This window comes from Cuculus canorus, chromosome 1, assembly GCF_017976375.1.
Source record: "Cuculus canorus isolate bCucCan1 chromosome 1, bCucCan1.pri, whole genome shotgun sequence".
Classification (NCBI taxonomy): Eukaryota; Metazoa; Chordata; class Aves; order Cuculiformes; family Cuculidae; genus Cuculus; species Cuculus canorus.
In genome coordinates this window covers 87,836,711-87,850,259 of record NC_071401.1, presented here as the reverse complement: position 1 = coordinate 87,850,259, position 13,549 = coordinate 87,836,711, and the positions used below count along the sequence as shown (strand labels likewise).

The 13,549-nt window shown below is 37.2% G+C and overlaps 1 protein-coding gene across 1 annotated transcript in view; it reads left to right on the top strand.

Moving 5' to 3' along the window:
- Positions 1 to 5,551, top strand: part of CFAP47 (cilia and flagella associated protein 47) — a 296,277-nt gene extending 290,726 nt beyond the window's left edge. The window contains exon 64 of the mRNA XM_054060306.1: positions 4,011 to 5,551. Within this exon, the coding sequence (XP_053916281.1) occupies positions 4,011 to 4,232 (222 nt within the window). The 3' untranslated portion in view covers positions 4,233 to 5,551. The remainder of the gene's footprint in view (positions 1 to 4,010) is intronic.
- Positions 5,552 to 13,549: the final 7,998 nt, after the last annotated feature.

Below are 13,549 nucleotides of genomic sequence, written 5' to 3'. Positions count from 1 at the left end.
TTAGAATAGTTGTTGTAGTTAAACTGTATGGCCTTATCCTGAAGAAAATACTTATGGCCTCAGCAGCATTTGAAAACTGCAATTGAAAACAATTCAGGCCTTGGAAATAAAACATTCTAGTAAAATAAGCATTTGTGGATGTCTTGAGGTTTTCTGAAAACTACTGAATATGACATTGTCCTGAGTATTACTGAATTCTAGGTTGCCTTAAAAATTAATGAATTCTCGGAGGTTCTAATGCTAAACAAAGCACTAACCTTAAATTATTATAGCAGTTACAGTAACTTCTTTCCCCTTTAGCAGAAAATGCTGCACTAAAACAAGAGTATTTCAGTAAATCAGTAAATGCACAATTTTTTTCACAATGTCTCCAGCTGTGTTGCATGATAGCAAATGATTTACAGTAGATGGACTGCCACAGTTCAAGATGATAAATTAGGGTGGGGTTTTGTTTTTTTTTTCTGTTGTTGCTTGGGTTCTTTTTTACTTTTTCCTTCCAGCTTGATGGATCCTATCTAAATTGTTCATGTCATAATGCCCATAACATTTTCTCCATTGAACCTGATGAGTTTCCACCAGGGAAAGAGCAATCTTTCCTGTCATAGAATGACACCTGACACAGACTACAGCAGCAACAGGATAGATAGCTTTTTTCACAAGTCAAGAAACAAACTTTTTTTATCAGAACATACAATCGAGGATATTTGTATAGCAAATAGGGAATTACAGAAAACCTATAACTACCCAGAAGGCTTTATCAATTGTTTGGTGCTAATGATAAATGAGCTTGAGGGGTGGCATAGCCCACCACTATTGTTTAAATCCCACTTCAAACATTTAACAACACTATAGACAGTAAAGTCATAAATACATGCAGGTTTCATGAACAGAAATATTTTTTTAGTAACTTCATACTCAGTTTAAATCCTCTGCTAAACCACCTATCCAATCTTTTCTCTGACTTTGAAGTGATCAATGAGACTCACACACAGTGATTATGACCCCAAGGTTAAATTTTCTTTAAAATAAATTGTTCATCTGGCGTATTAGAGAGATATAAAGCATTTCCTCATGGACTGAAGTTAACAAAACAACTAGCTAACTTTGGAAGGTGATTTATGTTTCTTAAATGACAACTTTATTTTTGGACATAAGGTATTGATGTTGGTTCACTTCTCAACTGCTTTTGCTGGATTTTATCCTTACAGGTGTTGGAATTACTAGATCATTTCACAGTATTAGATACGGTTGAAAATAAAGATGAGTTAATCTGCCTGTTTTATGCAAGAATAATATTCAATTTAATTTTGAATTTTATTTTAGCAGAATAGTAATGAAAGTTTAAAAAATTATGCATGCACGGTGAAATATCTGTTAAGATCTTATACTTACTAATCTTATTTGAATAAGGAAATTCATTCAGAAGAAGCTATGTAAAATCAGTATTACAAATTTTAAAGTACAGGTTTTGAAAAAAGTTTCTTTAAAAATGCACAGCAAAAAAAGTCATGTATTCTTTCAACATTAGGACAAAAAAGTATATAATCAGTTACCAAAATACTAGTTAAAATCAGTTGCCTAACAAGAAGCACCACAGTTAGAAATTCATATGGTGATCACATTTAAGAGTTCTAAGTGTAGGCAGCCTATATGTGAAACAGTATAAATGCTGTAGAAGTATATAGCAAAGAACAAGGCCTGTGCCAAAAGATTTACAGTGGAATTTCATCCCGTTGAATATCTGCAACAGGAAGGAAAAAACTGCTTGCAGTGATATCCCTTAAATATACTTTAATAAAGACAGAGTAGCAATTAGAACAATAAGAAGGAGCATACAAAAGATAACAAAGGTAAAAATAATCAATTCGAGATTTTTCAATGGCCCATATAAAATTGATGGCTAACAAAACTTGAGAAAGTCAGAGAGCCACTTTAACACCCTTTTTATTCTCTCCTATGTGTTGTATGAGATGACTGTTGAGAGTGTTTGAGATGGAGAAGGGTAATTGCTCTTCCTTGTGGCCTTTATATTGTTTACCTAGACCATAATTAATTGACAGAATGCAATAAATATCTAGACAAGTATATTCACTTCCCTATTGTGGTAGTTGATGGCATTTATGCTATGTGAAAATCTGTTATGACTTGCTTGGATACTATTGCATCTCTCTGTAGGCCAAATCTGCTTGGCGTACAGACATGCCCAGCAGCAAAGCAGAAGCAGAGTCCTCAAACTAGAACCAACAAATAGGCCGCAAAGCCAGTCAAGTTGGAAATCAGACCACTAAGTGCTTTAGAGAAATACTCTTGAGCTATGAAGTTGACTCTTGCACTGATTTCCAGATTGATCTGAGAGTATACACAGCCTCTCTGACCTTTTGTTTCCTTGAATGAAAAAATGACATGGATGTTAGGTGCAATTGTTATATCTACAAATGATTGTTCTAAGGATTAAGTTAGTTTTAAATAGGACATGAATTACATAAATCACAGCTGTGGCTGGAATGATAAATCTTTATTACTTGGAGCAGGAGAGAAAGGTGATCCTACAAGCCATGTCTCTGTAGTACAACACAGCATAACGCAAAAAACTAGCACTAAAAAATCTGCACTAGAACCACAAGCAACATGGCTATGTAATTGCAGGGCTGTGCCAAATATGGAAAGATAGATCTTGGGAATTTAGAAATATCATTTAAAAAGTGTAACTCCACTGCTTTGAGGCTGCAAAGTCATACAGTCTGGTGTGCATTGTGCACTGTGTACTATGTTCATATGTGCTATGTACATACACTATGTCCTGTGTTCTGTATAAAAACAATGTTCACTTCTATGATTATAATTTAATAAACTCTACATTATGCCATATTTTTTACACAGTGTTGCTTACAAGTTTTGCTTTGGAAGCAAAAAAAGCCACAAATATAAAACCTGGGATTTTTAGTCACTCAATGCAATGGAATAGATAACAGAGCATGCCTAAAGTGGGCATGCAATGTTTTATCATTTTTTTTACAGGGTACAAAGCTGCACATAATGACACTTCATTTGAAATCTTCCAGTTTTGTAATTTTTCTGTTGTTTGCTTGTGTTTTTTTTTTAAGGGAAAAGGAGAATAGAAAGCAAAAGACCCATGAATAGACTTTTTCATAGATATAATGACAAGGAAATTCTAAAGACTTGGAACAAAGACCTGGAACAAAGAACCTGCTTTCAAGAATTTAGGTGATACATTTTGAAAGGAAAATGACTGAAAGATCTGCAATAGGCACACAAGTTTTTAGCAGCCTGCTTCAGGAGGCGAATGAAATGTGAGAGATAGACAGCAGTATGGCCTTCATCAGCTTAAAAATAATACTCCTAAAGTACAAATAGATGGCTTGTGTAGCAAGAATAACAATCACACACTCAGTTAAGAATCAAGTACTCCAGCATTACAAGACATGACATAGAAACATATGCTCCATTTCTGGAGACCAGTTGAAAACAGAAAGCAAATCAAGTGTCATTTTCAATTCACATAAATATTCTTCAACAATTTCAACATGAAGCTGCAATTCTCTTGTGCATAGAGCTCTTTTTCCTTAGTTTTGTTCATTATTTTAATGCAAAAAATCTACCAGTTGATAATGCCATTATTACCAATACCAGAGCTTCAATTAGATCCTACAGTATAAACCTGAGGCATTTAAATTGTACTATGGAATAATTACCTTTGAACAACATTCAGAGCTATGGGGTTTAGTACATTAAAAAACAGATTTTTAGATCAGCTTGGAAGCTAAATTACTCGTCTTTGTTATGCCTGGTCCTGAAGTGATAAAGTTAAATGTGATTTCTGGTCTCTGTGTTCCAGGAAAGTAATTCTCCTTCTGTGTTATTGCAGGGCTTTATATGCTAAAGGATAAATATCTTTTGAAATCACGGTAGCATGGTAAATCACTGTCAAAAAGTTTCATCAGATTTGATCACCAATTATTTTTTTCTATGTCTCTGTTTATTATTTGCAGACACAATCAATGCAGTGGATGTATGAAATAAATGGACTGCCTCCACAGACCGTGCCACCTACAAGCCCGGCAAAAGTCGTTTCTACTAGCAGTTACGTAAGATCAGCTACAGTACGACAGCGCAATTTTTTACGTGAAAATTTGCAACTTACCACCACTGGACCATCCTCACCAGTCAAGGGGGCACCTTTGGTCCTGAGAACAAAATCGAGAAAGTTCTGATCAGTTATCTTTCTGATGGGGCAGGATGTGAAATGGACACCTTTGACAAATAAATTCTGCAGATAAAACGAGCATATAGGTATTGATTATCTTTTTAAAAAAGATATGACATGCATTGATTGTATGCTTTATATGGAAGGTTCAGAGTGTCTGAGCTCTCATAATACTTTTATTTTTTTATGAGGAGTTTTAGTTGCTTACCTAACAGTTCATGTGTATCATATAGGTATCAGCAAGTTCAAATGAGAAAAAAGTTTGAATTGAAAAAATTGAGTTGAAATCTGAGGAATTCAAACTAGTGCTTTGCTATCGAAGGGATATTAGATTGATGAGACTTTTTTAGGAAGCCTTAAGGCACATTATGTATGATGTTCAAAATATTACATCCATGCAAACCAAGCATCTTTTTCATGATAAAATACTTCTTCAAAGTTTGCAGTATTTTGTTAATGTGAAACATGTTTACGTGTGATATGTCCAGAGCTTGAATGCCCTTCAGGTTCTCCTACTTTGGCAAATTTAATTAATTATAACATCTTTGCTTTGGCTAAAATAAGAATCCTGATTTATTCATCCCATAACACTTCAAAATCTTAGATAATTACATATAATACAGAATGAAAAAAAAAATGTCCTCCCTCACTATTTTTGTATTAAGTAAATTTTAGAGAGTGCTTTAGAATATTGAAATATAGAAGACTCTCAAAAGTCAAGGAGGAATGGAGCCAGATATTTCTTTTATTTTTTTCTAAAATGAGCAAACAAAAGGTGCCATTCATATTTTGCTTCTATTTCGCTTCTTCTCATCCAGAGTTGACTTTAGATGGATATTCAGGCTTTCTTTGCTCTTGATGTAATTTGGGAAATTGTATCTATGCAAACATGCTCTGCAAGATCAGTGGATGGGTAACTGCTGCCTTCTTTCTTCATTGAGATAGCTTTTCCTGATTTTACTAGTAGAAAGTAAATTGTATTTTGATGGCAGAATGTACTTTAACAAAAAAAAAAAAAAAACAAAAAAAAACCACTTGGCACAGATAAAGTGCTTTCTTGGCACAAGAACAGAATGAGCATCATTGGTCAAGAATGGGGAGCCTAAGAACGACCTATGTAGGTCAGTCTAAATGAGCACCAATAAAACCATTTTACCTCAATGAGCTTGAGGATTTTGTTTATGCCGCACATTTTAGGGATGCTATTACAGAAAATGTTGGGAACATATAAAACATCAATAGCACAGTTTAATAGCTCCCCTTAAATGCAGCATGCCCCATTTCGGTAGAAACCAGGTAATCTGAAGCAAGAATAAAATCTGCTTTACAAATTCAGTACACAACACAATAAAGTTATCGTCAATAGTGATATCTGGTATATAACTAAAAGATGTTAAGAAGCATCTGTTAAGAAGCAGATGTTAAGAATACAATATTTATATTAAATGCTACTGGGATCACACATACAGGTAGATTTCACAGGAAGGCTTTATCTGCATATATAAGTTAAGCAAGCATTTTTCTGGCAGTAAGAAATCAGAAATATTCAATGTTTTCCCAACTGATTATTGGTGTTCAGGAAATATTTCAGTGACAATTTTTCTTTGCAAAAGCTTTTTTTTTTCTTGTTTAATTTCTTTTTAGGTTTTGCTTTCCTATTTAAAATGACAGTTGTTTGCAAGATGCTCAAAACTCTGTAATTCTTTGAGAGATGGGTTAGCAGGTGGCAAATCACTTAACAACTAAGTGGTGCTCCCTCCAGAAATTTTATTTCACAATTTCCTTGCCTGCAGTTTCTGCTACACGTACTAGATTTTCAAATTCTGTCATATATTCAAACATTTAAAAAAATCCATAGGCAAATATCATGCAATAAGACAACACTAGAGAGATATTTTCAAATATGCAGTTTAATTATTTATCTTAAAGTAGAGATGTAATCTGTGCTTTTTAAACAAGATTACAGTTTTTGTTTTTAATGTGCTTCAGGTCCTCATGGAAGATACACCATCCTCAGTTGAAGTTGAATCTAGTATTAAAAGCATAATGCATTTTTCTTATTTCTTACAGAGTTACATAACTAAAAAATATTTCTTCTGATATTAAAAACATACTCACAAAGGTGATTTAATTATAGATCATTGTGGCTGTAATATCCAAAACGTTTTACATGTTATCCACATACATTTATGGATTACACTGACTATATAAACTCTCCATTGAAAATAAATTCCTTTTTACTTCCTGTCTTGATGCTTTGCATGTATTCTTTACAATGCAAAGGCTAATTCTAAGTATAGCTCTTAAAGAGGAGTTTCTAAGCAGCAGAACTGGAAGATTTCCAGAAAGATCAGTTTTAATAATTTCCTTCTCCCTCCTCTTCCTTTCCTTCCTTGAAAGTCTTGGAGTGTCAACTCATGGGATGAAAGAGCTGACATGAGAAAAGATTATAAAAGTGCTGGGGTTGTTTTAATTTAAATGTGGAGAATTCACTTGAAAGCTTTTGGACCTGCCATTAAATCTGTGCCTCAGAACAGCTGGACAAGCTGCTCACCGTCACCCTGTACCTTAAAAATGTAATCTGCAGAGGATTTTAACTCTTGGAGATAGGTCTAAATGTAATTGTTGCAGTTAGGGCTTCAGTCTAAAAAAAAAGCAGTCCGAGTGATTTAACTGAGAATTCATTCAAATCATTATTTATAATCATAATCTTCTAACAAGGAAATGGGAGAGAATGAGCACAACCTTGAGGTTATGGCTTTTGAAGACACGCTTGCAGTGTTTTCTGTGCCCTCATGCCACACCAGACCATCCACTAGCAGAAACTGGAAAAGAAAAACATTGACTTCATCCTTCAGGATCTTTTTATTCTGAAAAGGATGAAAAATTTAGTATCTCCTTTCACATTAATCTGTGCAGGTAAAAAAGAATCTCAGAGGAATGGGGGATAGTGATTATTACTGTAAATCATAGCTCTTAATTTGTAATTCTTAATTTTGATTAGAGATCTAAATTTTATTGTACTGATCCCACATATTTTTTTATATATATAAATATTAAATCACAAAATAAAAGTTTTTCAAAGTCAATATGACAGAAAAGAACAATGTCTTAATCACAGTCTTATGTGACACACCAGTCACCTGTGCATCGCTTCTTACTGCCTTACATGAAACACTAGTTGGCTAACCAGCGTAGTCACCACCTATTTATTCGTATTTCTTTCTCCCTTGTCTCTTTATGTCTCTCTCTTAAAACCCTAAGGAGCGACATTATTGTGTAATGTAGAACTGGTTACTTTGGGAATGAGGCCTACATTTAAATTTATTAGTAAAACACTATGCAGCTTTTGCAGGCATTGAACTGTTTATATGTGACATGTCCAGTAGCAGGCACAATCTGCTCTAAGGGCTTGTAGGACTCTACAGTCTAAACACTAGCTTCAAAACAACAAAAAGGTGATCAAAATTCTAATCGTTTGATGTTTGGCTGAGCTTTATTTGGTGCAATAGCACATAGAAGAATGACACAAGGATAATATGGAAACGTTTTCAGGATGCCTGCCATTAGCAGCTCATCTTAGAGTAGGTTTCCCTACTGCATAACTCAGAAGATTTCAAGGTTGTTTGTTCTACTCATGTCTGGCTAGCCACAGTATCAATGACACTCCAAGAGTATTTTATACATGATATCACTTGTATAAAAAGGTTTTAAACTATCAGACTTTCCCTTAAAGAACAATAAGAGCCTATCATTAAATCCAAAAGTACAGCTTTTGTCTGAATCGGGAGAACTGAGAGATAAAGACTGCTTTAAGCACAGAAAGTAACCATGATCAGGTAGAGAGCCCGCTGGGGCATGGGGGCATATACATTTCTGCTGCTAGCTACAAGGGAAGGTATTTAAGAAAGCTCTTTGGGACTTAAGCCAGGTTAGCAGAGTACATAATGCTGAACCAACAATGTTCCTTCTTGAATAAAATAACATAGCAGCAGCCAAATCTGAGCATGCACTTTTTTTTTCTTTGATCTCAAACCCAAACTATAAGAAGAAACGGAAACTTCTGACTCATCCTGTATATAGCAAACAGCAGAAAAAAAAATTGCTTTATATTAATAAATATTCCTGGGAGGAAGGCTTAAGATTTAGAATAAGACAGAAAATCCCTGGCTTTGCCTTACTATTTATTTGCTTGTGAGAAGTTTAATAATTTTATTTCTCCCTGCGGTGACTGCTCTTGCTAAAATAAATGACTGAACAGTGCTTTACTGCTGACACAGATCACAGTTTGTTGCTAATGGAATGTTAACTGCTTTTTAAGTAACTCTGAATAAACCTGCTGATCCATAGAAGATTCATCTAAAAAAGAATCCAATTCATCTACTAGCTTTTCTGCTTCCAATGACATGATGCATATTCTGCAGTTTACTTTGCTACAGTTATTGTAGTAGCGAGTGTCAAATTTCCTATAGAAGGATATTTTGCATTTTGAGACCATGGCGTGTTGATAGTGTGCTGAGGTCATGGTGCCAAGGTCACTGCATGAAAATCTGTCCAAAAACCCTGGTTTGGTGGCTAGAGAAATAAGGGGAAAGACATGGGGCAAGGGGAATGTTTGTTTTTTCTTCCTCTTTATTCCAATATTTACCTTTTTTCTACAAAGTATAGTTTCTCATGTAAAAAAAAAAAAAAAATCAGTCAGTTGAAAACCTGATAAATCACTGCTCATGCCCCCATCATACAATTACACAGCAGATGCCACCCAATCAATCTGGCACAAATCTAAGGGAAGGAACAAAATTAGATGTATAGAGAAGGAACCATCAATGTGCCCAGGTGGCCAAGAAGGCCAGCAGACTCCTGGCCTGTGTCAGAAATGGTGTGGCCAGCAGGAGCAGGCAAGTGATTGTCACCCTGTACTCTGCACTGGTGAGGCCTCGACATGAATACTGCATTAAGTTAGTGGCCCCTCAGTACAAGAAAAACATGGAACTGCTGGATTGTGTCCAGAGAAGGGCAATGAAGCTGGTGAAGGGGCTGAAGCACAAGTCTTATGAAGAACGTCTGAGGAAACTGGGGTTGTTTAGTCTGGTGAAGGGGAGGGGAGAAATTATCACTTTCTACAACTACCTGTTAGGAGGTTGTAGTGAGGCAGGTGTTGATCTCTTCTCCCAAGCAACAAGTGGTAGAATGAGAGGAAATAACCTCAAGTTGTGCCGAGAGGGTTAGATTGGATATTAGGAAAAAAATTCTTTACTGAAAGAGTAGTGAAGCACTGGAACAAAATGCCCAGGGAAGTGATGGAGTCACCATTCCTGAAGGTGTTCAAAAAAGGTATAGACACGGCACTTCAGGGCACGGTTTAGTAGGAAAGTTGGTGTTGGGCTGGCAGTTGGACCTGATGATCTTAGAGGTTTTATCCAACCTTAATGGTTCTATGATTCTACAGGATAAGGTAACAAAGTAAAATGCTGTCACTTCCACTTGGAGCCTTCTCTTCACCAGGCTAAACAATCCCAACTACCTCAGTCTGTCCTGATAAGAGAGGTGTTCCATTCCTCCGACCATTTTTGTGGCCCTCCTGTGGACCCGCTCCAACAGGTCCATGTCTGTCCTGTGGTGAGGACTCAAGAGCTGGACATACATACTACTCCAGATGGGGTCTTAATAGAGCAAAATAGAGAAGCAGAGTCACTTCTTTGGACCTGCTGGGGAGGCTTCTTTTGATGTAGCCCAGGATACAGTTGGCTTTCTAGGCTATGAGCACACATTGCCTACTCATGTCTAGTTTTTCATCCACCAATATCCTCAAGTACTTCTGCTCCCAGTCACTTTATCCCCAAGCCTGTGTTGATACTCGTAATTTCCTGAGCCAGGTGCAGGACTTTGCATGTGGCCTCATGGACTTTCACGAGGTTCATGTGGGTGCACTTGTCAGCTTGTCCAGGTCCCTCTGGATGGCATGAGGTCCCTCAGGTGTGTCAACCACACCACTAAGCTTGGTGGTGTTGGCAAATTTTCTGAGGGTGCTCTTGATTCCACTATGTCATTCATGAAGATATTAAACAACACTAGTCCCAGAAAGGAACTCTGAGGGACTTGTCAGTGAGCTCCATCTGGACTTTGACCCTCTGACTGCTACTGTCTGGATGTGACCATGCTGCCAATTCCTCATGCACCAAACAGTCCATCCATCAAATCTACACCTCTCCGATTTAGAGAAGGGTATTGTTGGTAAACATTTAAAAAGCCTTATAGAAATCCAGATAGATGACATCCATAGCTCTTCCTTCGTCCACTGATGTAATGGCTCAATCCTAGAAGGCCTCTGGATTGATTACGTAGGACTTGGCCTTGTTGAAGCCATGCTTGCTTTCTCCAGTCCCCACCCTGTCCTCCATGTGCTTTAGCATATCTTCTAGGAGGATCTGTTCCATGATCTTCCCAGGCACTGAGATGAGACTGACAGGCTGGTAGTTCCCAGGGTCCTTGTGTCTACCCTTTTTAAAAAATGGGCACAGTGTTTCACTTTCTGCAGTCACCAGGGACTTCACCTGACTCCTATGACTCTTCAAATATTATGCGGAGTGTCTTGGCAACTATATCATAGTATAGTTTGGGTTGGAAGGGACCTTAAAGATCATCCAGTTCCAACCCCCCTGCCACGGGCAGGGACATCCCACTAAATCACGCTGCCCAAGGGCCCATCCAACTTGGCCTTGAACACCTCCAGGGATGGGGCATCCACAGCCTCCCTAGGCAACCTGTGCCAGTGCCTCACCACTCTCATGGTGAAGAAATTCTTCCTAATGTCCAGTCTAAATCTGCCCCTCTGCAGTTTATACCCATTCCCTCTGGTCCTATCCCCACAAGCCTTTATGAATAGCCACTCTCCAGCTTTCCTGTATCCCCTTCAGGTACTGGAAGGTTGCTATAAGATCTCTGAGCATTCTCTTTTCCAGGTTGAACAAGCCAAACTCTCTCAACCTGTCCTCATAGGGAAGGTGCTCCAGCCCTCCGATCATCTTTGTAGCCCTCCTCTGGACTCGTTCCAACAGTTCCGTATCCTTCTTAGGCTGAGGATTCCAGAACTGGACAGTATTCCAGATGAAGTCTCACAAGAGATACCTCATATATCAAACAATTCACGTATAAATATCAAGAGCGATACCTGGGATCCAGCGTGTAATATATTGGGCACCTCTGTCAACAATCAGAAACACTTTTTACTGCTTCATAAAGGGAGAAAACAACCCCAAAGGTACCAGCTCACCAAAGTGTATTGCCAGCTACAACGTGTATTTATGAATAGTTCCCTCTAATGTGTGATAAACTATCATGTTAATGTATATACGTCTAAGAATAGAATAGTAATTTTTTTTCATTCCTTGAGATGTAAAATAAATACATACTTGCAAAATTGTGCATTTGGAAAATCCAGATGAATGTGCAGACAGTCAGGTGTATGCTTCAGAATTCAAAATATACGTGTAGGTAGCAGTTTGAATATTTGGTAAATATGTGGACAGCATTGACTCAGTAGTCTTGCATTACTCTTGCAATGTTGAACTGTTGCAATCAAACATAAAACCTTTGATTTTTAAAATGCTTTTCTGAGCCATGCAGCTATCAGGCTGGCATTAATTTGTACTTGCATTCCATTTATCATTGTCTTATTTCTGCCCTAATGTTTGTTATCTTAAAAAAACCCATACCAAACAACAAACCAACAAACCAAACCAAAGCCCCCAATCCTCCAAAGGGCTTCCTTGCCCACATTTGTGTCTTACTGTGCTCAGCTACCAGTTATTCATCGTTCTTCATGGACTTGGATCTAAATTACATAGAGAAGATATTGTGATGGGAGTCAAAGAAAAGCAAGTTCACAGCTACAAAATTAAACCTTCATGGTAAGGAAATCATATTGTGGAGATATAATTTCTAAGGAAAACTCATTTCCCTTAGAGAACAGTATCTAAATGCACTTTGGCAATGATCATTGCCCTAACAGGGATTAATTGCTAGATGACATGGTGTTACTGTACTGAGACACAAATAGGCTGCAGAAATATTCTATCAGCTCATTAAAAATATTATTACTTGGGAGTGCAAAGTCCGTAAGAGCTCTTTGGTCATTTGCAGGTCACAGAAGTTAAACTCCATGACTTTAGTGGCAGAATATATCTGGAATTATGGTACCCATCCATGCTCCTGCCTTGGACTACAGAGGACAAAAGGCTGCAATGAAGCTGCCAGGAGGTTCCCTCCCCCTCACTCCTGCCTTGTGCTGTGGTGCTACAGCTGCCAAGATCAGCGGCAGTGTTTAAGCCAGAGCTATGCTCCTGTAAACAAGATAGAAAAGCTGGGTGATATTGCCACTGTGGATCCTACGGCTTTAAATATAATCAATTCGTGTTACAATATAATCCTTATCTTAACTCTCAGAGCATGCTGCAAGTTGTCTTTGCACTCCTTCCATAGGTTTTTATTAACAGGAATAAATTACGAAGAGGAATCCTCCATTTAGCTTACTGATGATAGGTGATAGTGACTATGGTGTTGCTCTTGGGATGAGATTTTGCCTATCGTCTAGTGCATCTAGAATGACGGTTGTCTTCAGTTCCCATAATCTTAAAGTGTAAAAGCCCAAACTTGATTATTAACAGAGAGAATAAAATACAGAATCAGCTAGGTAGATTATCAGTGTCTGAATTAATGAATTAAAAGCAGTATTAACAGGAAAATATTAATGTTGAAGCCTCACTAAAATTATTTGGGAAGAGAAACCTTGTAAACAATGAATAACTCCATCTTAAATAAAGTAGGACAAGACAGCTGGCATAGAAAACTGACAAGGTTATGGAGGATTATTTAAACTAGAAACAGGAGGAAAAAAATAAGCAGGTTTTAAGGAACACTTGGGCCAGTCACAGACATCTGCCAGGACTGTCAACGCTATGACAGTATCTCTGTCACAATGTAACAAGTAAGAAAAATTGTGGTAAAATTGTGGGAAGAAACAGTACATATCTCAGAGGTCCATCAAGGAAAATAAGCCAAAGTAATTGTCCAATAATAAAGATAAATAAATACCAAATACAGTTCAAATTTCTTATAGAAAGAAATAAAATAAAATATTGCCAAGAAACAATATCTTGAGAAGAGGACTATTCAAATTCTGGCTGTGAAGCGGAAAAGACATAGTAGTCCTTAACTGCGTTGCAATACTGTGGCACAGTTCCATAAAAATAGATTGAGAATGTTTGGAGAGAAGGAGATCAGTGGAGAGAGTCTGTAAGGATGCGGGTGCAAGAGCAGATAATT